This window comes from Myotis myotis, unplaced genomic scaffold (genome assembly GCF_014108235.1).
Source record: "Myotis myotis isolate mMyoMyo1 unplaced genomic scaffold, mMyoMyo1.p scaffold_m19_p_8, whole genome shotgun sequence".
In the NCBI taxonomy this organism is placed as follows: domain Eukaryota; kingdom Metazoa; phylum Chordata; class Mammalia; order Chiroptera; family Vespertilionidae; genus Myotis; species Myotis myotis.
In genome coordinates, this window is record NW_023416390.1 from 51,244,492 (window position 1) to 51,269,575 (window position 25,084).

The 25,084-nt window shown below is 39.2% G+C and overlaps 1 protein-coding gene across 1 annotated transcript in view; it reads left to right on the top strand.

The window, feature by feature from the left end:
* SCN3A (sodium voltage-gated channel alpha subunit 3) overlaps nucleotides 1-25,084 on the top strand; it is a 110,771-nt gene that overhangs the window by 28,729 nt on the left and 56,958 nt on the right. Inside the window, exons 3-11 of the mRNA XM_036320582.1 lie at nucleotides 1,648-1,961; nucleotides 6,466-6,584; nucleotides 8,448-8,537; nucleotides 13,029-13,157; nucleotides 13,652-13,743; nucleotides 14,794-15,066; nucleotides 15,269-15,332; nucleotides 17,327-17,468; nucleotides 18,175-18,381. Coding sequence (XP_036176475.1) covers nucleotides 1,698-1,961; nucleotides 6,466-6,584; nucleotides 8,448-8,537; nucleotides 13,029-13,157; nucleotides 13,652-13,743; nucleotides 14,794-15,066; nucleotides 15,269-15,332; nucleotides 17,327-17,468; nucleotides 18,175-18,381 — 1,380 coding nt within the window. The 5' untranslated portion in view covers nucleotides 1,648-1,697. The remainder of the gene's footprint in view (nucleotides 1-1,647; nucleotides 1,962-6,465; nucleotides 6,585-8,447; nucleotides 8,538-13,028; nucleotides 13,158-13,651; nucleotides 13,744-14,793; nucleotides 15,067-15,268; nucleotides 15,333-17,326; nucleotides 17,469-18,174; nucleotides 18,382-25,084) is intronic.

A 25,084-nucleotide genomic window follows, 5' to 3' on the forward strand; every position in this document is an offset into this window, starting at 1 on the left:
TCACAAGTGGTAGAGCCAGGATTTAGAACAAAGGGTTCTAGCTCCATATTCCATGCTTTTTAATTTTTTTAAATTTTTTAAATTGATTTCAGAGAGGAAGGGAGAGGGAGAGAGGGAGATGGAAACATCAATTATGAGAGAGAATCATTGACTGGCTGCCTCCTGCATACTCCACACTGCGGATCAAGCCCGCAACCGGGCATGTGTCCAGACAGGGAATCAAATCATGACCTCCTGTTTCATAGGTCGATGCTCAACCATTGAGCCATGCCAGCCAGGCCATATTCCATGCTTTTAACCACTATACCAAACGAAAGATTCAGGAAGCATCTGAAAATTGTCTTAGAATAGTTAAAGAGCAGCAGATTAGAAAATGAAATAAACATACAGGGTTGGACAAAAGTAGGATCACAGTTCTGAGTATGCAAAATGCAGTGTTATTAGTTATTAATTAGAGGCCCAGTGCACAAAAATTTGTGCACTCGGGGGGGGGGGGCGGTGGTTGTCCCTCAGCCTGGCCTGTGTCCTCTTTGCAGCCCGGGAGCCCTCGGGGGATGTCCACCTGCCAGCTTAGGCCTGCTCCCTGGAGGATAGGACCTAAGCTGGCAGTCAGAAACCTTAGCGCTGCTGAGAAGGTGGGAGAGGCTCCCACCACACTGCTGTGTTTGCAGCCCTCAGCCCGACTTGTGGCTGAGCAGAGCTCCCCCTGTGGGAGTGCACCGACCACCAGGGGGCAGCTCCTGCGTTGAGCATCTGCCCCCTGGTGGTTGTTCCAGGTTGTTCTGCCGTTAGGGCCAATTTGCATATTACACTTTTATTATATAGTATTACTAGAGGCCCAATGTATGAAATTTGTGCACTCAGGAAGGGCCCTCAGCCTGGCCTGCACCCTCTTGCAGTCCGAGACCCCTCGGGGGATGTCTGCCTGCTGGCTTAGGCCTGATTCCCCACAAGGGGCAGCTCCTGTGTTGAGCATCTGCCCCCTGATGGTCACATCAGAGCGACCAGTCGTTCCACTGTTTGGTCAATTTGCATATTAGGGTTTTATTATATAGGATTGTATTCTTTTCCATAAGAGCAACTGTAAACCTACCTTCCCCTCTCCCCCTGCCATATTCTGCATTGCCTCAGAAGATGCCCCAGAAGGATCCAAAAGGAAAAGCTAAAAGGAAACAAAGTCTTGACTTCCCTGTACTTGCTGCTGGTCAGACCTTCCCTGGAGAACCAGTGATGAAGGATGCTGATGACTAGAACAGGGGTTGGGTTACGCAAAACTTCTTTCCTATCCTGAGATTCTATGAGTCAGTCTATAATATTGTCTTTTCTTCAATATGTCTTTATTTGGAAAGTAAGATGTGATAAAAGGAGAGGTGAGAGAAATATGAGTCCTTAAGTATTTTATTAACAAGCATTACTCTTTTACCAAAAGTATACTATATTTTGGCTCAGAACAGAGTTTCAATAGACTTCTAAAGTTGGCTTATTAAAAATTTTAGATTGAATTATGATGTGTCCAAGTTAAAATTTATAGTGCAGTACTTTTAAAAAAATTACTAGAAGGAACATTAAATAACATCTTGGATGATTTTCTTAATCCCTCTCATTCATTTGCTTTCCTAACTCTCATTCATTTTTGTTTGTTTACAGGCAATTCTTATGCAAGAAGCTACACGTGATTAAATGTGCAGGATGAAAAGATGGCACAGGCACTGCTGGTACCCCCGGGACCTGAGAGCTTCCGCCTTTTCACTAGAGATTCCCTTGCTGCTATCGAAAAACGTGCTGCAGAAGAGAAAGCCAAGAACCCCAAGAGAGAACAAGACAATGATGATGAGAACAAACCAAAGCCAAATGGTGACTTGGAAGCTGGGAAAAACCTTCCATTTATTTATGGAGACATCCCTCCTGGGATGGTGTCAGAGCCCCTGGAGGACCTGGACCCGTACTACATCAGTAAGAAAGTGAGTGCTGATTCCGTGCTTCTGAAAGTTCAGTTATGCTTCCAAAGTTAAGTCTTTTATTAAACACTCAACATTAATGGGCTTTTCTCAGGCTCATATACATGCCGCACCACATACTGTTCAAATTTGATTCTGTAAGAAGCAGAAATGCTCATAAGAAATGAAGTCAAGATTTGGCTCCAGTGGAGAGAAGTGAAGAGATGGACCATGTCTGCAATGTCCCAGCAATTGAGGTAGAATTAAATTGGCATTAGCAAAGCAAAGTATCTGTTATTGTCGACATACTTAAGCAGATGGCACACTGGTACTTATCACCCGAGGATCTTGTTAAATACAGATTCTGGTTCTGTAGACCTGGGGTGGGGCCAGAGATCCCGCATTTCTAAGGTGCCACCGAGTGAGACTCATGCGGCTCGTACATGGGACACACTTTGAGCAGCAAGTTTTAGAATGCTTTATTTAAATCTACCACACAAAATTAAATGCTTAAACAATTCTTTTCTTCTGCCTTTTAAACTAGTTTCATAGAAGGTGGCAATGAGAATATATTCCTAGATTCCTAAAAGTAATTTATTCCAGCACATTTCTATAGAAATTTTGAAATTTAGTTGCTGGATTATTACACACGATGATGAGAGTGAGACATCTCCCAAGGAACCAGAAGACAGTTCTATGAAAAGAATATATTTGCAAGGATACCTTCAAGAGACAGGGTATCACTTACTTTGACATGATTCAATGCATTTGCAACTTAAAGACAGGAAGTATCTTTAAGCAAGGGAAATGGTAAGATAAATAAGGGAGGGGGGAGAATACTAGAGATTAATATTAGCATTTTCTAAGGGAGACAGATATTTAGTAGTATCCTGAAAGCATTTTTCTCCTCAAATGAAGGCCATTTCATTGTAGGGGAGGTACAGTGGGCTACCTAACAGAGATGTTAAGCATTCTGAATCATTTGATTAAGAAGGTTTTTTAAGGCTCCAACCTCAGCAAAAAAAAAAAAAAAACACCACTTATAATTTGTCTTCCCATAGATCTGCTTAAAAGGAAAGATTGTGCTAGCTATGCTATTGCAATTATTTCAGTCCATGTGAAAGTAATATATCTCATTGTAAATAAACGGGTTGGCATTATGATTTCGTATGTTAGGCTTTAAAACTTGGTCAATGTGAGTCTGCCGCTTGGAAACTGAGTTGTTCTTTGTGTGCTAACAAAGTCAGCTTTATTGCCTCCTGCCTGAGAACCAGATTTGGACCTTGATTTGTTCATAGTGGCCATGACCCATCTTGAGAAACATCTAGACTGTTTTCTCATCACTGTTGGCTGCACTGCTTTCCTTTTGAAATATGTATAAAGATGAAGTTTGAGGTGCTATTGAAGAAAAAGTAGTTTATGATCTCTTAAGGTGCAAGTAATGTAAGAAGTTAATGGAGAAGTTCTGGAATTTTAAGATATGCTATGAAACTTACGTTAATTAGGAAATAATGCAGGTGAAAGGCTTTTTAAAGTTGTAAAACATTATGTAACTGTTTGCTGCCATTAAAGACACATTTACACACCTAATCTAATCAAGTGAGCAACATCACAATGTCTTTTAATGGCATTTAAGTTGACCAGGGAATGACTTAAGGACAGTGACAGTGATAATAATAAAAGCTAACATTTGTTCTGCACATACTTTGTCAGGCACTGTGAGTAGAACTCAAACGTAACTCATTTGATATTGAAAGAGCCAGTGGGGTAGGTCCTACGTTAGTGTCATTTTACAGATGAAAAGAGAAGCGCAGAGCAGTTAAGTAACTTACCCAAGATCTCACATTGTAAGTAGTGAATTCAAGATTTGAGCCCAGGCAGTGAGGCTCCAGGCCTGGAGCTCTTAACCATTAAGTAGAACTCTACATGGTGTTTATTAATGTAACACAAGAAAATGTTTAAAAATTGGTTGTATAATTTTTTTAATTCCTTGATTGATGTGAACCTTCCTACTCAGATGTAAAGCTTATTCTTGTGCCAAGTAGCCAAAATGTTAGTAAAGCTACATAACATGTGTGTTTACCTGGAAAAAAAGAAGCAGGCAGCATTCCAGAGTGGACAAGGACCAGTTTAACATATGTCCACTTATAACAATCATCACCTAGTAGGAATGGGCTATTATTGTATTTTTAAAGTCACCTCATTGCTTATCATTACTTGAAGACCAGCTTTTGGAATTGACACTATTTACTCCTCCTCCAATTATCTGTCATCTTCTCAAGTCTTTTCAGTTTTCACATCTTTCAGTAACATCGGGGCCCACATTTCAAATGTCTTTCTTGTCTCCTATACAGGATGTTAGTATCTCACTTCTCAGAAATCAAGGTTTATTTTGTGTTAGGTGTTGTTTTGCAGAAATAAACTGGCCTTTTTTTACACATACTTTTTGTTCTAAAGGCCTGCTCTGTTCTAGAACCTGCAAATTCAGTGAAGACGCCCTTGGCATGTCTGCTTTAATCCCATTAGTGCCACTCAAGTTAATCTCGCAGGAGGAGTGTAGGAGTCCATGTGTAAATGAACAGTTTGCTTTCATTCGCTTTGCCTTTGGATATTTTTTCAAAATAAAATCTTCTAATGTTACAAGTGGCAATTGCTTTTCAGGGAAATTGTTTCAAAAAAGCATAATCAAATGCATCTTGAATTATGGTGAACTTTATATGTTATTGCTGTCATCGACTGCTTAAATGGATCCAGACTGTTTGACTATAATATTAGATGATCTAATCCTGTGAATTCAAGAAAATCTTTTAATGCATTTGTGCTTCAAGGGCAGTCTTCCCATGTCCACAGTTCCTTCTGGATAATCTCAATGCTAATACAGAACAACTTACTTGCTCTCTTCATAGAATTGTTCATATTTATAGAATGCCGTTCAGAAAAAAAAATATGGTTGGTTAGGTAATGGTTGGCTCCATGGTCTTAAATACAAAAGGGCAATGTATAGAGAAATGGTGTTCTCTGCCCTTTATACTCACAATATGTTCCTGACTACCTGTTCAAACAGGGCATGTTGTCAGTAACCATGACTATATAGGATATAGATGTTGGTTAAAGGGTAAAAACATATTATTAAGTAAATGGGTATATAGATGTCTTAGAGGTAAATGGCATCTTAAAGGTACACCCACATTTAATTAAACAAGTATTTATTTACAAATAGCACTATTAAATACTGTGAAAAGTGTGGAGGAAAAGAAGATTGCATACTCTTTATGCTTAGTGGTTTATAACTTCTGACCTAGCCCTCAGTGGAATGAGCCTTACATGTAAATTACTACTTAACTATAATTACAAGCAACATGTCAAAGTGTGCAAATTAACATACAAAGACTTCACTGGTGAAGAAAACAATTAGGGAGTGATCAGAAGACATCGCAATTTATTTGGAAAGACATGATGGAAGAGGTGACTTTGATAACTGAGGACATTCCCAGAGATTTTCAACCCTGGCTGAATTTTAGAATCATCTGAGGAAATTTTTAAACATACCATGTCTGTGCCCATTCTTCAGAATATTGGCAATTTTAAAGTCACCCCAGGAGATTCTAATATGAGACAAGACTAAGAACTTTGATATAATAGTGGGGCATTGTAGGGATCTTATTGTCAAGTCTGCTATGGACATGAAATGGAAGGGAGTTTGCAGAGATGACGTCGCAGGGTCCTCTTTCCTCTAGGATCCTGTGACACCCTTTTTCAGAATCAGAGGGAGAAGCTGACAGGTTGTGAGTGGGACTGACAAGTGAGTTGAATTGGCTGAAGCAGAGTTGCCTTGAAGGAAAAAAATAAAAGATGATCTTAGCGGTTCTCAACCTGTGGGTCGCCAGAGAGATGTGGTAGGTAATCTCTGGTAGCATAGCTTCAATGCTAAATTGATGATTAGAGGTTTCAGATTATAGGCTTTTAGCTATAAAATTCCCTTCAAAATGATGTACGTCACCCTAATTTTCAATGCAGTTGTCTCTTCTGTTACCAGCAGATCTATAGAATCATCAAAACCAGGTTTTGACATTTTAAAGTAGGACAACTACCACAGGGAAAATAGAGTCCTCATAAACATTGGAGGTAGATGACTTGATGTAATTAAAATATTTATAAAAGATTATTTTAATAGCAACATGTACAGAATAAACTGAAAAGTTCCCAAAGCTGTGACAGATGGTAAGCTTTAAATAGAATTGGAGTCTGCTAAATTACCTTATAACTTGGTAAACATTTTGTGTTGGATATTAATTTGTATCATAAAGTTAGAACCTTAGACACAGATTAGATAATGTTAAGTCATATTTTTATTTGTAGCTGTAAGTTATTTTAGGGGACAGACATTTACCATGTTTTTTTGTTATGCTATACCAACTGGTTTAAACAAGTTTGAACAAGAAATCAGGTAAAAAGTTCTCATGTGTGTAAGCTCTTCAAATAAGCCACATGTCTAATCTATTAATTTTTCTCATATTTTCTTTTTCAGACTTTTATAGTATTGAATAAAGGGAAGGCAATTTTCCGATTCAGTGCCACCTCTGCCTTGTATATTTTAACTCCACTAAACCCTGTTAGAAAACTTGCTATTAAGATTTTGGTACATTCATATCCTTTTCATGTGAATTGTCTAAATGATACTTCCAGTGGTTGATTTTTTACATTGTTCTTTAATCTGTTGTTCTCATTAATTTTCTGCTACTTAAAAAAGTATAGAATGACTGTTCTATTTATAGAATATTATATTATAGAATGACTACTGTATTGTATAATGATTATTGTATTATAGATGACTATTCTATTTATAGAATATTATATTATAGAATGACTAGTGGATTATAGAATGATAATAGAGGTAAAATTGCAACTATCATAGCGAATGTGTAAATGAATTACATTGTGCAGTAGAAACAACAGCAAAACTTCTTCACACTTTTATTAACCTCAATTAGACCATATATAACCATTGCTAAAGAAACACAGTCTATTGTATTATAACCTATATTACTAAATGTTCAAACTTCTTTTGCCTTAATTGGCTCTGTATCTTTACCATCTGGGCCTGGCTGTTCCTTGCTCCGTCCTTTTTTTTTAAAAAAAAAAAAATATGTTTTGTATGGATTTTAGAGAGAGAGGGACAGAGAGAGGGGAAACATCAATGAGAGAGAAACATCTATCGGCTACCTCCTGCAAGCCCCCTACTGGGGATTGAGCCTGAAACCTGGAATGTGCCCTGACCAGGAATTGAACCGGGGACAACACTGGTTTGGTTTCCCCTCCCCTCCCCTCTCCTCCCCTCCCTTCCCCTTCGTTTCCCTTCCCTTCTGATTGATACATATTTTTAAATCATTGAACTTAGTTATAATGATAGTAAAAAAGTATGTGTAGCCCTAGCTGGTTTGGCTCAGGGGATAGAGCATCGTCCTGTGGATTGAAGGGTCCCAGGTTCGATTCCAGTCAAGGGCACATGCTGGGTTGTGGGCTCGATCCCCAGTGTAGGGGGCAGCCAATCAATGATTTTCTCTCATCATTGATGTTTCTATCTCTCTCTCCCTCTCCCTTCTTCTCTGAAATCAATAAAAATATATTTTTTAAAAAGTATGTGTAAAATGACAGAAAAGTGTGGATTTCAATAAAATTTTCAAACAAGTAATGATAAAATAGAAATGTGCTCTTCTGAGGCAGTTTCAAGAATAGGCATTTCATATAGGCAGATTCAAAGTAGATTTATATAAAACCAAAGAGACAAAAGACTGGTTACCCTAGAGATAGGACAAATAGAACTGATAACCTTTTGAGGTACATTTAAATCCTCTCATTCTATGATAAATATTGGAAAGTATTTATATTAAAAAATAAAAGATTCGCTTAAAAATAATCATAAGCTTCCTTAGAATAAAATCTGGATTGATATCTTAAGAGAAATTACCACACTAATTCCCAGGAAGCTCTCAAAATAGTGTTTATCTGTTTAGTCACTATAAGACTACCAGAATATCTCATTACAGTAGAATTCTCAGTCAATGTAATCCTTGACTGTACTGGCCTATCCATTTTTAGGGTTTTTATATTGTATTTATTAACATTTTGTCTGTCGGTGGATATTTTTAATTATATCTGAACTACAACTTTTACACTTGTGTTATACTGTAAACTCACTAAATAACAGTCATTTCCTCTTACAGTGCAATTTCACATAACTGACTGGAATGCAGATTTCCCACTTACTTCAAATGGAGTTCTCTTTCTATAAAATACGGTTTTGTGAGGAAATGATATAAAATTTACAAAAGGGTGGACCAAGAACATATGACAGGCTTTGAAGTTTCTTATTATTTTTTTCATTGTTTTAAAACTAATAATAAGTAAGTTTAATTTCACAGGTAACTTGTGTTTGTGATAGATGCGTGATTTGGATCATTTGTAAAGGCTCATGATAATATACTAGCATTGACTCCTTAACTAACCTACTTTATTCAGCATGCTTATCATGTGCACTATTTTGACCAACTGTGTATTTATGACCTTGAGTAACCCTCCAGACTGGACAAAGAATGTAGAGTAAGTAGGAATAACTTCTTGCAATTAGAAATGCACATTCACATCCTCTAGCAATCTCCTTATGGTTATGGTCTGACTTATAGAAGTCAGGCTAAACACTTCTAGAAAAAAAATTATTTCTGTAATATGAAAGAAGATAAGGGATGTTTTGGGGGGAGTTTTTCTTCAATTAGGTATTTTTTTTCCAACAAGCGAAGATAGTATCTATTTAAGAAAGATTATAAATAGCATATAATAGCTAGTGAACAAAACCAATCATTTCATATAAGTTAATACTCAATCATATTTATGTATTTTAGATAAAATACAATGACCATTTGAAAGATTCGAGGGATAAAATAATTACATTCTAGTCTATTACTATAGGTGTTTAGCTCTATATTATTATATTGGGCATTTTGATTATCCTATCTAATAATAGACAAACATGGTAATTGACCATACCTTCACTATGCCTCCCATTGGCTAATCAGCGAGATATGCAAATTAAAAGCCAACAAAGATGGTGGCTAATTTGCATACCTCAGGCAGGGTGGGTCAGTGCCATCCCGCCTGCCCTGCCGCCATCCAGGTCTGCTATTTGCCACCCAGGGCAGTGGGGCGGGACACCGCCATCTTGCCTGCCCTGCCACCATCCGGGCCTGCTATCTGTGACCTGGGGCGGCGGGCATCCCGTGTGCGACCTGACCCAGGGTGGTGGAGCGGGACAGTGTGGCACCTCTGTCACCCAGCTTCCTCATCACAGCTCCCTTGGGGGCCTAAGCCTTTTGTCAGACATCCCCCAAGGGCTCCCTGGCTGCCAAAAGGATGTCTGACTGCAAGCTTAGGCCTGATCCCCCGGGGAGTGGGCCTAAGTCGACAGGTGGACATCCCCTAAGGAGTCCTGGACTGCAAATGGGTGCAGGCCGGGCTGAGGGATCACCCCCGAGTGCACAGATTTTTGTGCACCGGGCCTCTAGTATGGTATATTTAGGAAAAATACATTTAGATAACTAAGTTACTTAGATATTCAGATATATTGTTTACTTTAGCATGTGTGCTAAAACATCAGAGATGTGTTTCATAAAAGAAATAAAATGCCTCCACAAAAGTATGCTCAAAAAATAAAAGGACTTAAGGGGAAAAGATGATAAAGGAAAGGTCACTCACACTTATGAAACTGTAATTATTACACTAATGAAAACAGTAACAATCCCAATGAAAAGATACTGGCCCAGTTAACTCTCTATGTACCTAAAATCACAGCCAGCAACTACTTTGTAGACTCAGACCTTGGTTACTGTACTTTTTCCCTTGAGATGGAGACCCTGGGGACATTTGAAAGATATTATCAAAATAAAACATTTGATTCAATATTGTAGGAGGCACGGTAGCTCTTGGGCATGTTAAATGAGACCCTGCTTGCACTAAATAAGGCGCTTCTGACAATTTTCCGCTTTAGTATTAAGTTCTTTCATTGCTCAGGATGTTCTATTTAAAGTGTGGGGAAAAGATGCCCCTGATTGTTTCAAAACATCAATAGGCTAGGGAACATTGTGCATTAAATAACACAATTTCTGCACTGGAACAACATTATCTCCACAGGCAAGGTTATAAATCACATATGAGGTTATTCATGATAAAGAAACATGTTTTGTTTTTCAGTGATGCATAAGGTGTTTAGGTTATATAAGCTATTTATGTATGGTGTAATACAATAATTAGGTATTTGGTTTAGTAAAGAAAAATTAGTATAATATTTTTATTGTTATAGTTTTTAAAATAATTTTCAATAGGAGATGGGTTACTATGATGAAAACTGTAGTTTTATTTCTAACCATTTTTATAGATTTCCATGAAGATTTATTGTACCATCCTAAGCCATCATTTGCCAGTGGCTTAACACATTAAAGATTTTTTGTAGTAGCTTGGAAATGCTCCCTAGAAATTATTTTAGTAAGTAGAAAATCCAGTTTTTATATTTGAAGCAAGCCGTTTAACAACATTCTCAGTTATCACTTATGATCTGGAGATTAACAAATGAACATATATCTATACAACTATTCTGTATGTACTTTTTCCACCAGAAGTTATTCAAGCATTTAAACATGTTTACATGACACCTGAATATTATCACCTGAATATGCAGGTCTCTCTTTTAAAGTCATTTTTAGAGTTGACTATATCCATTATGAAAATAAACTTAGCCTTACAATTGTTTTTGAATTACATCTTTCATTTGGAAAAGTTTACACAGGTTTCCTGATCAATTATCTCTAGCAAAAAAAAACACAAGCAAAATATTAGCGGCTAGAGAAAAAAACCACCTCCAAACCCCAGAATCCAATGAAAAGAGAAGACAACTCAGTTCTGACATGAAAACAGAAGTCTTCAGAGCAGAAACAGTCCCTGTACAAAGAGGACAAAGAGTTGGCATGCACAGATATGGCCTGAGGACCACACTGTATAGTGAAGGTCATATGATGTAAGACAAGGCACTTTTATAGACATATAGACATAATTACTGGGGGAGGGGGGCAGAGGGGGAAGCAACCTGGACAGAATCAACAGGATGAGTAGGAGCCTAGTGGGCACACAGCCAAGAAAGATCAAGGTTTCCTTGATTCTCACTTACCTGTTCAATCTACTTTGGTAATAGGTACTTCTCAACACCTGTTCTGTGCAATCTGTCTCCTATGTTAAGCTCTAGGACTCTTCCTTCCATAGCTATCAGCACTCACCATATACTCCAAGTATCCCAACAAAATTTTTACTTAACTATTCTCTTTTTAAAATATGTTTTTATTGATTTCAGAGAGGAAGGGAGAGGGAGAGAAACATCAATGATGAGAGAGAATCATTGATTGGCTGCCTCCTGAACGCCCCACACTGGGGATGCACCGTGACTGGGAATTAAACTTTGACCTCCTGGTTCATAGGTCGATGCTCAACCACTAAGCCATGCCGGTTGGGCAAAATTTTTTACTTTAAAAAAAAAAAAGGAATAGAAGTAGGGAATTTAATCTTACTCCTAGTAATTGTAGATTACTCAGAATTGTGTAAGTATAGACCATAAGGCACTAACCATTAGTATGATAAATAGAACATACACGTGAACTGTCTCTTATGGCCTTTTACAAGGCCGGCTTTCTCTCCAAACAGTAATATCTTGATGATTATGTGTAATACACAAATAATCAAACTAAAACACAAGTAAACATAATCTTGACATTGCAAATTATATCTCTTCCTAATAAAGTCAGCTACTTCATAATAAGTAAAGGTAGCAATTAAATATATTCCTTTCAAATCAACTGAATTGGCTAAAAAAGGAGGAAAAATTTTAGATGTGGAGATTTCTGCACACATTTTCTTCTGATTTCTTTGTTCCTCATATAAGAAAATTTCAACAGGAAACAGTGCAAAATAACGCTCATTTTTTCACATATAAAATTCTAGTAGGCTTGAAAATATAATGATTTTTAATAAGAGTAAATCAAATATTTGTGGCTTGGGTGAAATAATCTGAGGAATAAACTTAAATTGCACTTTAAAAAAAACACAATGTTGACAAGCAAGCATTTCAATTATTTTTGGAAGAAATAGAAATAAGTTATATTGTCAACACTCAGAGAGGAAAGGGCTAGAAATGCACTATGCAAACAGGAAATGGAAAAGTCTCTCACCCTTTTAGGAGCTGAAATTTGAACCTGAGCATGTTCACGTGATTTGGACCAATTGCATAGAGATAGTAGCTGGTGCAAGGTTAGATTCAGGAATTTTATCTCTGAAATTTGGGAATTGTATACACTTACATACTAATGAATTAAAAAGTTTCTTATGATAATATTTCTACAAAACATATGTGAAGAGAGAGAGAAGCAGTTGTATAACTCTATGCCTGACTCTTAAGTCTATTTTTTAGATTCAAGATGTAAAATATCCCCCAAAATAATTCTAATCATTATGAAATTTGAATGAAATATTTTATTATAAATATACCAACCCAAGAAATATTACCTCTAGAGCTGCCCAATGAGGGAAACACCGGCATCTGAGGCCATTGAAACTTGAAATTTGGCTAGTCTTAATGATTAAAATGATAATAATTTAGGTGTATTGGTTTAAATAAAATATAATATAAAAATTAGACTCACTGGTTCCTTCTTCATTATTTGGCTACAAGAAAATTGAAAACTACATATATAGCTTATTTTATATTTTAATCAGATAATGTTGCTTGAATCAAGTTTGATTATTCATAACATAGGAAACTTATTCTAAAACTTAAGTAGTAAATAAGATAATATTCTTTGGGGAAAATATTATCTCTTCAGTTTAACCCTTTACTCAAAGATTAATTAAACTAGATTTTTTTTTTTGGTAAGTGAAAATAGGAACAAAATTTTAGTCAATTAAAACCCAAAGAAGGAAAAGATTTGCTATATTTGAAAACATCTATTTCAACAGTTCAAACAAAATTGTTAATTTTTATTTGGATGGTTTTCCTAGGTACACATTCACTGGGATCTACACCTTTGAGTCTCTAATAAAAATCTTGGCAAGAGGATTTTGCCTAGAAAATTTTACATTCCTTCGTGATCCATGGAACTGGCTGGATTTCAGTGTCATTGTGATGGCGTGAGTATTTCTGAAAAATTGATAAACTCAAAGGAATGAAAATAGTTGCAGCATAAATCATGTTGTAGCGTATTTTGAATATAGAGTATGCTTATTAATCAAATTAACTATATGCTCCATATATTTTGAGAATACATATTAGAATACATATTACGAGGTATATTTATCTGGTAAATGAGCTAAAAATGGTATTACTTTCATGTCATACAGTCTTCCACTTCATCAAAATGAAGTTATTCATTGACTATAATTTAATACCACCAACTGTACTTTGATTCATTTTGCAAACACCTTTGTTTACATTAGTGAAAATTATACTGAAATAAAGCAGCACAATTTTAATCCATAGAAGCAGCTTTTATCATATAGCACCTTGAACTCTATAACAATTCTACTTGTTTAACTCAAGGACTTAATATGTCAAACCTAGCTTGCATTCTTTATTTAATATAAACTTTGCCAAAACTATCAGTAACTTGGATTTTATTCTACAGGTATATAACAGAATTTGTAAATCTAGGCAATGTTTCAGCTCTTCGAACTTTCAGAGTCTTGAGAGCTTTGAAAACGATTTCTGTAATTCCAGGTAAGAAGAAACTGGTGTATGGTGATAGGACCCTTATATCTTCAACTATTCTTGTGCATTGCTGTGTTTTGTGTGAACTCCCTATTGCAGATATGTGACAGAGCTTGTGGACCTGGGTAATGTCTCAGCGTTGAGAACATTCAGATTTCTCCAAGGGTTAAAAACAATTTCAGTCATTCCAGGTGAGAGCTGGGTTAAACACTGAGGCTGTCTGAATATACGGTAATAATAGTGAAGTTGAAATCACACTTATAGCATTAGCCCAGTTGCTTATTATTCTTGTTACCTCTGAGGATGCTAACTGATTTTTCAATGCATCCCAGTTCCTAGAATTTTAAAAATCATATGCCTTATTTATGAAATCAGCCTTGAGTTTAAGAGAAAATTGCATGAGGTGTCTATTAAAATACTACTTTTACTCTCTTCCTTTATTTTTTTCTTTGCATTTATAATGTAAAGTTTTCTCTTTTACAGTCTTAAAATAGCTTTGCTACCATGGCTTTACTAAGTGATTTGGATTTTACCATTCACTGCAGATCTATTTCAATAAGATATCTTTTTTAAGAGAAAATATTATTAAACAGTGTGCACATGGCTGTTTTTATCATTTTAAAGTTCTTTTCCCCTCTAAATCATTACTACTTGGAAGCTAGTATAAAGAATGGCTTGGAGGGAAATAGCCTCATGAAACACAAAATGAGAAATGAAAAATAATTGGACCTGTGTCTTTTCATGTTGGTGGCAGCATGTAAAGACACATACACACACACACACACACACACACACACACACACACAGAGACACACACACACACACACAGACACACACACACACACACACACACACACACACACAACTTCCTGCCTAGACATTTACACTTTCATTTTTAACCTCCAGAAAGTACATTGTTCCCAAATGAAATCTGCTCGTCATCCATTTCTCAAACCATCTGGCTGTCCACAAAGCTGGGACTGAGAATGTGTGTGACTATTAAGGGGACATGTGGGTATGGCACTCTTCCTCAGGTGACCTAGCACTCTCTCTTCTCAGGCCTGAAGACCATCGTGGGGGCCCTGATCCAGTCGGTGAAGAAGCTCTCTGACGTCATGATCCTGACTGTCTTCTGTCTGAGCGTGTTTGCGCTGATCGGGCTGCAGCTGTTCATGGGCAACCTGCGGAATAAATGCTTGCAGTGGCCCCCAAGCGATTCTGCTTTTGAAAGCAACACCACTTCCTTCTTTAATGGCACGATGGATTCAAACGGGACATTTGTTAATGTAACAATGAGCACATTTAACTGGAAGGATTACATTGAAGATGACAGTAAGAAACTGCTACGTTGCTAACCTTTGCTCTTGCTGAACAAATTTTCAATAAATAGTTGAGGCTGTGGGAGTGAAGCTATCTTTGTAAATATACTTTATCGGTGTCTATTTTGGAAATAACTGAGCTAGTCAAACTCTCATTTTTCTTAATGTCAATAGGACTGACATGAACTAAACTAGTTTATTTTTCATATTAACAGGTCACTTTTATGTTTTGGATGAACATGTAGATCCTTTACTCTGTGGAAATGGCTCAGATGCAGGGTAAGGAACAATATTTTTTAAAGATATAGAGCACTTGGGGAAAAAGCAGGTAAGAAAAAACATAAGGATAGCATCACATGCATACAATAAAGGGTGGCGCTGCCTACCCAGGAAGTACCTTCTCTGTCTTACTGGATTGCTATCAGTTCTAAACTCATAGGCACTAACGCCATCCCTTTGGGCGAAGATCTCTGCAAAGTTTCACAATTAAGATGTACTTGTACTATTGCTCCAAAGTGCGAATGTCCATAGTCTGTCCTTCCTGTAAATGCTTCAGAGCCAGTTAGGAAATACAGGGAAGGAAACACAAGATGGGAGGCTGTGGGTGAAGATGTGCAGTTGGGTAAGTTTTGTTGTGGCAGGAAAGGATCCAGAATAGAGCATGGTCTTCAGGGTGCAAGCCCAGTTGGGAAACAGCTTTGAGAGAATTCATAATCTTGAAATAACATGAAGCCCTGTGTGTAATGAAGCCAAGAGGCAGATGAACGTCAAGGGCATGTTCAAGTCTGTTTGTATATTAACAGTTCTTTTTGGTCACATTCTACATAACAGATGCTGCAATACCTTAGCCATCCTGCTAGTCTCTCACACCCAACATATTTTTGAAAGAATATTGTAAATTAATTTTAAATCAGGATAGAGAGTAAATTTTTTAGAATCCAAGAGATAGCAATAGTAAGTGACTCTTAGATCACAGAACTTACAGAACATATTTTGAGTCATCCTAGAAAACTGAAAACTGGTTTAGCCATGAAAGTCTAAGTGAGCTAGTAAAAACATACCAATCTTAGAGATGGAGTTTAGGGGAGATTTTTTTTTCCTGATAGTTTTCCCAACCTTTGCTGTTAGACTGTAGTAAATAAGAGCATAACTTCTACAGTTCATATATGCCTACATTCAAATTCTAACTCCACCATTTATAAACTCTTTGCCCTTGGAAAAGTGTCCTAAGCTCTTTCTAGCTGAGTTTACTTATTTCTAAAATGGGGAGAGTGATATAACCTCTCTCTTATGATGGTTATGGTGATTAATTACTAGCATCTGGTCCATCATAAGCATTTATTGCATGTTACCTATTATTTTTATTATTATTTTTAATGTAAAAGATTAGATAAGTTTTTGGATAAGGTTGGTTAATGCCTACTTTATTGTTATTAAATAATAGCAATCACTTCCTTTTATTGAGTATATACTATGGGTTGGTTCATTTATTTACTAAAATTGATAACTGCTACATTGTTAAATGTCAAATAAAATTCTTAATGAAGTATGGACTTTGGTTAATAATAATGTATCAATATTTATTGAAATGTACCAGAAGATGTTAATAATATCCAAAGCTGGGTATGGGACATATGGGAAGTTTCTTACACTCTGCAAATTTTCTATAAATCTAAAATTGTTCTAAAATATAAATGTTATCTTAGAAAATTCTACCAAAGTGGTTGACAAATAAGCTCATTAAGTTGAGCTTAATTAACCTTTGGTTGTTTTCTGACTTTTTATTGTTTTATTATTTATTTATTTAAAAATATTTTTATTGATTTCAGAGAGGAAGTGAGAGGGAGAGAGAGATAAAAACATCAATGATGACGGAGAAGCATTGATTGGCTGCCTCCTGCACACCCCCTACTGGGATTGAGCCCACAACCAGGGCATGTTCCTGACCTGGAATTGAACCATGACCTTCTGGTTCATAGGTCAATGCTCAACCACTGTGACCCTTCCCACTTTGTAAAGAGCAGGATATTGATGGTGACAGAGACAAAAGTGTGTGATTGTTGCCCCTCTGCCATTCTGTCTATAAACCTGACTTTTTGAACCTAAATTTTCTATTGGTTTCCCTAATAAATTTCATCTGATAAGAGTTTCACTGTGAGCAATTATCTGAAAGGTTCTAGAAATGAAAGGCAAGAAAATTAATCACAGACAACAATGTTGATTGAGATTGCAGTAATTGCCATACTGACCTTAGCGCCATTTCTCTCTTACAGCCAGTGCCCAGAGGGATACATCTGTGTGAAGGCTGGTCGAAACCCCAACTATGGCTACACAAGCTTTGACACCTTTAGCTGGGCCTTCTTGTCTCTATTTCGACTAATGACTCAAGATTACTGGGAAAACCTTTACCAATTGGTAAGTGTTTTCGTCCGTTTGGCCTATCATAACAAAATACCACACCTGGGTAGCTTACAAATAATAGAAATTTATTGCTTACAGTTCTAGAGTCTAGGAAGTGCAAAATCAAGACACCAGCATGGTCTCACCTTGGCCAGAGCCTTCTTTCTGGTTCAGAACTTATCACCTTATCACTGTGTCATCACCTGGTGTAAGGAGCGAGGGAGCTCTCTGGAAGCTCTTTTTATAAGGCACTAATCTCATTCATGAGGGCTCCAACTCAGGATCTAAGCACCTCCCAAATGTCCCACCTTCTAATACCATCACATTGGGCATTAGGATTTCAACATATGAATTCTGGGGGCATTTAGGCCATCACAGTGATGTTAAATTAACATGCCTAGAATTTAATTTTATGAACATACATGAAATGAAAACTATGGATACTTATTTATAACACTCTGGAATACAGAGGAAGGTCCTGTTTAAAGTCAGGGTGTTGAGGATCTCAATTGTTCATTCAGTTAGTACATATATATTGCGAGTTTCTTGCATGAAAGGCGTTAAGGGTGGCTTTCATGGAGGGTGCCTTTCAGACGTGGTTAAAATACATTGGATGCTAAAAAGCATTCACCTTCTGGTTATCTAAGTATGGTAATCAGGTATTTATTGACATGATATGAAATACTCATGAAATTATTCCTCCCCCTCCCCCCCCCCTTAGACGTTACGTGCTGCTGGAAAAACATATATGATATTTTTTGTCCTGGTGATTTTTCTGGGCTCTTTTTACTTGGTGAATTTGATCCTGGCTGTGGTGGCCATGGCCTATGAAGAACAGAATCAGGCCACCTTGGAAGAAGCAGAGCAGAAAGAGGCTGAATTTCAGCAGATGCTCGAACAGCTTAAAAAGCAACAGGAAGAAGCTCAGGTACTGAGGGATGAACAAAGCTTTATTATTATTATTAAAATTTTAAGTAGAAATATTTCTGCCAAATTGGAACTGGGTTTTCATTTGGTATACAGGCATTCTCATTCGAAAAGAGAAATACAAAACTGTTGCTGAAGTTGGGAAGTGAAAGAAACTTTTTAGATATATATATAAGAAAATTAGCTGGTGGTAGAAAATACATTTGGGATGAGGTTAACTACTATACAATTGTCTCAAGAAAGCCGAGAGGGAATCTGATTGTCAGTTTAATGTGAAAAAGAGACATCACTGATATTTCCAATCACTGTATTTTACTACTTATCATATTTGAGGTTTTATTCTGAAGTTAAGTCGTCTAAAATGTTAAGAAGAAAACTTTAGGTATACCCACTCCTAACCATTCTTTTGGGTTTCTGTAGCACAAAAGGTGTTTCCTGCGGCTCCTCTCATGATATCAGCAAGGCATCTTCTATTAGATTCTAACTTTAAATTCTCATTAATATTATGGCCTATTTGGGCCAGAGGCATGTTAAATGAACACTTAAGTCTTGAGGAGAAGAGAAAGGATAACAGCGTTTTATTAAAAGGAAAATGTTAGTTGAAAGGTAAATATCATGGAAAGCTATAGTGAGACCTAATTCAGAGTTACATGTCAGAGTTACAGTGCCTCAAATACATCTGCCAACATTGGGTATGGTAAGGCTTATTATCCATTATATGAAGTATCTCATTGCTGTTTTGTTTTGCATTTTCTTAATGACTAATGATGTTGAGTGTCTTTTCATGTCCTAGCTCTCTATATGTACAGCTTCTATTGAGAAATGGATGTTCAGATCTTTTGCCATTATATTAACTGAGCGGTTTGTTTTCTTATTCAGTTTCGAGTAGTTTTTATATATCCTAGGAATAAGTCAGTCCTTTATAACATGTATGCTTTGCAAATATTTTTCCCAGTCTATAACTTGTCTTTTCATTCTCCTAATAGTATTTATTTAAATAAAAGTTTTTAATTTTTATAAATTAATTTATCAAACTTTTTTGTTTGTGCTTTTGGTGTTGAATCTAATTCGTGGTATTTTTTTGGGTCAAACTAGCATTATGAAGATTTTCTCCTATTTTTTCCTTCTACAAGTTTTATATTTAGATCAATGTTATTTTTTTTGTGTGTAAAATGTGTTTTATTGGTTGATATTGTTTTATATATAGACTAGAGGCCCAGTGGATGATTCATGTGCCAGTGGGGTCCCTCGGCCTGGCCTGCACCCTCCTGCAATCCAGGACCCCTCGAGGAATGTCGGACTGCTGGGTTTGATTGGATCAAAACCAGCAGTCCGACATCCCTTGAGGGATGTAGTAGTGAGAGAAGTAGCAGGCAGTCAGGGAGAAGCCGAACTTGGGTCGAGCACTGCACTGCTCCTGCTCATCCTGGCCCTGCTACGCCTGCCACAGCCACTCGGTAATGCTGCCACAGAGGCTTGGGCCGCTGAAGCTGCGCTTGCCAGGTGAGCCCTGAGTCTGGTGTCTGTTGGTCAGCTGAGCAGCGCTCCTGCTGTGGAATTGCACTGACCATCAGGGGGCAGCTCCTGCATTGAGCGCCTTCCCCCTGGTGGTCAGTGCAGGTTATAGCTACTGGCCAGTCCTCCGGTTGCTTAGGCTTTTATATATATACTGGAGGCCTGGTGCACAAAAATTTGTGCACTCGGGGGGAAGGGGGGGGGGTCCCTCAGCCCGGCCTGTGCCCTCTCACAGTCTGGGACCCCTCGGGAGATAACGACCTGCTGGTTTAGGCCCGCTCCCGGGTGGCAGAGGGCAGGCCCAATCCCTAGGTGCAGCCCCTGGTTGGGCTCAGAGCAGGGCCGATTGGGGAGTTGGGGCGCCACCCCCTGTCATGCACAGAGCAGGGTGGATCGGGAGGTTGTGATGCCACCCTCAGTCACGCTCAAGGTAGGGCCAATTAGGGGGTTGGGGCACCGCCCCCTGTCACACTCAAGGCAGGGTCAATGGGCAGGTTGCGGCGCCACCCGCTGTCACGCACAGAGCAGGGCCAATCAGGGGGTTGGAGAGCTCCCCCCTGTCACTCACAGAGCAGGGCCCATCAGGGGGGTTGGGGTTCCATACCCTGTCACTCACAGAGCAGGGCTCATCAGGGGGTTGGGGAGCTCCCCACTTTCACGAACAGAGCAGGGCCGATAAGGGGGTTGGGGAGCTCCCCCCCGTCACTCACAGAGTAGGGCCGATAGGGGTGTTGGGGCACCGCCCCGTCACACTTAAGGCAGGGCCGATGGGGAGGTTATGGCTCTACCCTGTCACACACAGAGCAGGACCCGTTGGGGGGGGGGAGTTGGGGTGCCGCACCCTGTCACACACAGAGCAGGGCCGATCAGGGGGTTGGGGAGCTCCCCCTGTCATGCTGATCCTGGTGCCGGGAGGCCTCGCGGCTCCGCTGATCCTGGTGCTGGGAGGCATATTACCCTTTTACTATATAGGACAGAGGCCTGGTGCATGGGTGGGGGCTGGCTGGTTTTCCCTGAAGGGTGTCCTGGATCAGGGTGGTGGTCCCCACTGGGGTGCCTGGCCAGTCTGGGTGAGGGGCTGAGGGCTGTTTTCAGGCTGGTGGGTGACTAAAGCTCCCAACAGCTCCTTTTTATCTTTTTCTTTTTTTAATTCTGGGCCAGCTTTAGCTCTGGCTCCAGCTCTGAGGCCTCTGCTGCTGAAAGCAGGTATCTGGTTTGTTTGGGTTCTATAATTGAGACACTGTATCAACTCCAGCTCTGAGATTCCGGCCGGCCGGCTGAAAGCGGGTTTCTGGGGTTTTGTTTAGCTTCTATATTTGTAACAATGTTTCAAACTGCAAGCTCAGAGGCCGGCAAGGCAGGCGGGGAATGTTGGTTTCCTCCGTCACTGAAGCAAGCAAGCCTCATGTTCGCTTCAAGCTGCCTGGCTGCCGGTCGCCATCTTGGCTGGCAGTTAATTTGCATATCGCCCTGATTAGCCAATGGGAAGGGTAGCAGAGGTATGGCTAATTACCATGTTTCTCTTTTATTAGATAGGACTAGGACCCGGTGCACGAAATTTGTGCACTGGGGTGGGGGTGGGGGGAATGGGCCCCTCAGTCTGGCCTTCACCCTCTCCAATCTGAGACCCCACAGGGAATGTCCAACTACCTGTTTGTGACCACACTTTTAACAGATAACAGCTCCATTGTTGTTTCTTTCTTATGCTTAAAACCATTGGAATTAGTAGGTATTCAAAGTGTGTATACATTTTGGGGTGACACCCTGTATATCTCTAGTCAGCGGTGAAAGAAACCAACAGCATATTTGGAACCCCCAGACAGGGAACCTCGCTCACTCCCCACATGTCTCCCCACTTCACTTTCCACCTTCGTGGGCAGCAAGAGAATCAACGTTTTCTCTCATTAATTTGGAAAAGCACATCCTGTCACCCGCTGGCCGGCAGGAGTGCGCTAGGCCCCAAGCAAGCGAGGTTTAGTCAGGGCAGCCTTTGCTCATGGGTGCTGGCACCCAAAGTGCACATTCCTCCTCTACAGTTGCCCCAACTATCCCACTGTTTCACTGTGAGGACAGAATTCCTCTCCACCTCTGGGTTCTTGATCTTGAACACTGACCAAAGGCACCTCAGTGAGGGCCGCCCGCGCCCACCAGGTGTGTCTATATGCACCTGCTCCTGCCTTAGTACCTGCCTTAATCCCCTAGAGGTGATCTCGTAGCAGCACTGGCCTCCGTGGAAACAGGGCATCACCACTCCGCCCTTTCACTGTCATCTCACAGGCGCCCACCCTCAGCACTCAGAACACCCAGACACTCTCCAAAGGACATGAGCGCATCAGAGGGGATGTGTGCACATCCTGTGGGGGTGTTAGGCATGCTGGGTTGATGGAAGTGTGGTGGAGAGGCGGGAGGAACTTGTGCACGCCTTGGTTTGCAACCGTTGCAGGCGCGGGAGTGTGACAGTGTGCTGGGGGATGTTCGCATGCCAGGGGGGGATGTGCACACCAGAGGCCTCTAGCTTTTCAGATCCACAAACCCCCGTGGTGCGGCCAGGAGGATGTCAGTCTGGCCTGCCACGGTGGCTGTCCCTGCAATCCTGCATCTTCTGGGCCAGGAGGCAGATCTTGCTCAGCCACTGCTGTGCGCTGATGGCCTGCAGGCGCTACTTGCCTGCTGCAGCCCACCTTCAGTATGCAAATTAGCTGCCATCTTGTTGCTTCAGGGTGGGGGTCCCCACTGGGGTGCCTTGCCAGCCTGGATGAGGGGCTGAGGGCCGTTTTCAGGCTGGCAGGTGACTGAAGCTCCCCTCTCCTTTTTTACATTTTTTTTTTTTTATTCTGGGATTTATTTACCTTCTATGGCTGTCACTGGAGCTGAGAGCCAACTGTAGCTCTTAGGCTCAGCTCCAGCTTGAGGCCTCAGCTGCTGAAAAGCAGGAATCTAGAGTTTGTTTGGGTTCTATAATTGCAACATTGTTTCAGTCCTGCTTGCTCCAGCTGTGACAGCTGAAAGCAGGTTTCTGGGGTTTGTTTAGGTTCTATAATTGCAACATAGTTGCTTAGAGTGCAGTTCAGAGGCCGGCAGCGGCAGGCGGGGAACCTTGGCTTCCTCCTTCACTAGAGCAAGGAAGCCTCCTGTTTGCTTCAGCTGCCTGGTTGCCGGCCGCCATCTTGGTTGGCAGTTAATTTGCATATTGCCCCGATTAGCCAATGGGAAGCATTTTGGAGGTACGGTTAATTACCATGTTTGTCTATTATTAGATAGGATAGATATCTAATTATTCCAGCACTATTTACTGAACAAAATATTCTTCCTCCTCTAATTGCCTTTGAACCTTTGTCAAAAATCAGTTCTCCATATGTGAGTGAGTCTATTTCTGAATTCTATTCTGTTAAATTGATTTATTTGTCTGTCTTTGCACCAATACCACACTCTTAATTACTGTAGCTGGTTCATAAGTCTTACAATCAGATAGGGATAATTCTCCAACTTTATTTTTATCTTTTTCAAAGCTGTTTTGACTATTCTAGGTCCTTTGTAGTTTCATTTGAGCTTTAGAATCATCTTGTTTATTTTGGCTTGGATAGTTTCTATTGCTATGTCTTGATCATCTTTTCCCCTTCAGTGTCATGTCTTCTATTAATCCCATTCAGGGTATTTTCCATCTCAGACATTACAGTTTTCATCTCTGAAAACTCAATCTGCATCTCTTTTATATCTCCCTTGTTTCTAATATTTTGAACATATATAATACAGTTGTAATAACTGTTTAAAGTCCTTATCTAGTAATTCTAACATCTATGACGTATATGGTTTTAATTAATCATTTTCTTCATGAATGGCCATTTACTCCTGTACGTGTTTTGTTTTGTTGGTTGTTGTTTTTTGTGTGTTTTTTTACACTGCTGAAAATCTTCAGTTGAATTACAGACACTGTTCATTTTACCTTTTTGTTGCTCAATATTTTTGTATTTCTATAAAAATTATTGATCCTTTTTGGGAGTCGTAGTTACATTAAACAATTTGATCCTTTTACATCTTCAAAACTTTGAGATTCGTTAGGTAGAATTAGGGCAGCACTTAGTTTAGGGTTAATTATTCCCTACTGTTAATTATTCCCTACTGTTTAGTGAAAATCCTTCTGAATACTCTACTCAATGTCTCATTCATTCAGTCTTCAAAACCATTATTACATGTATTCTGTCCATTTTATTGATTATTTCAGGAAGGAGAGTAAATCTGATCCCTGTTACTATTTCTTGGCCAGAAATAGAAGTGCAAAAAATCTTTTGTACATAGTGACTTTTTGATATATACGGATTCTTTTTTTTTTTTTTTTTTTTCAGATAGATGGCTCCAGATATTTGAAACTTTATTTGACAGTATATCCTTGGAATTTGTAGTTTCAAAATTGAAGTTTTTAATAATACTTAGTTACTTTGAAGATGCACAGCATATAATATTAGGTCTTTATTTTAGGCTTTGTGTGTGTGTGTGTGTGTGTGTGTGTGTGTGTGTGAGAGAGAGAGAGAGAGAGAGAGAGAGAGAGAGAGAGAGAGAGATGTGTGTGTGAGAGAGAGAGAGAGAGAGAGAGAGAGAGAGAGAGAGATGTGGATTTAACAATGAATTGGTTAGTTTGTTACCCAGTTCAACCATATATTTAGAACTTGCTGATCATGGGGATCAAGCCCACAACCTGGGCATGTGCCCTGACCAGGAATCGAACCGGCGACTTCTTGATGCATGGGACAACGCTCGGCCAACTGAGCACACTGGCCAGGACGGTGTCCTGTAGTTTTGAGTAGGGTTTTAAAACTGGATTTTATGTTTAAAATGCAGTATAATCACTGGCAGTCATGTGGTTTTATATTTTAAAGACACAGATACTGAGTTACAAAGCCTATTTTGAATCACACAGATATTTTAAAAGAAGAAAACGTTATACTCTTGTAATTATTAAGGACTTATTAATTATTTGCTATAAGAGAAATTCAGCAAGCCATTTTCAAATAAACAGGACATTGGCCATGTCACAGAGCTAGGTATAAACAGGTACACAGACATGAGAGGTGACAGGAAACATCTGCCTTTGAGGGATCATCAAATCACTGGAAGTGGAACAAATGACAGATTTGAGTTGGTGAGTGACACAGAAAATGTGTTGTGTCGGGAGGTTACCATTGTTGCCTTAG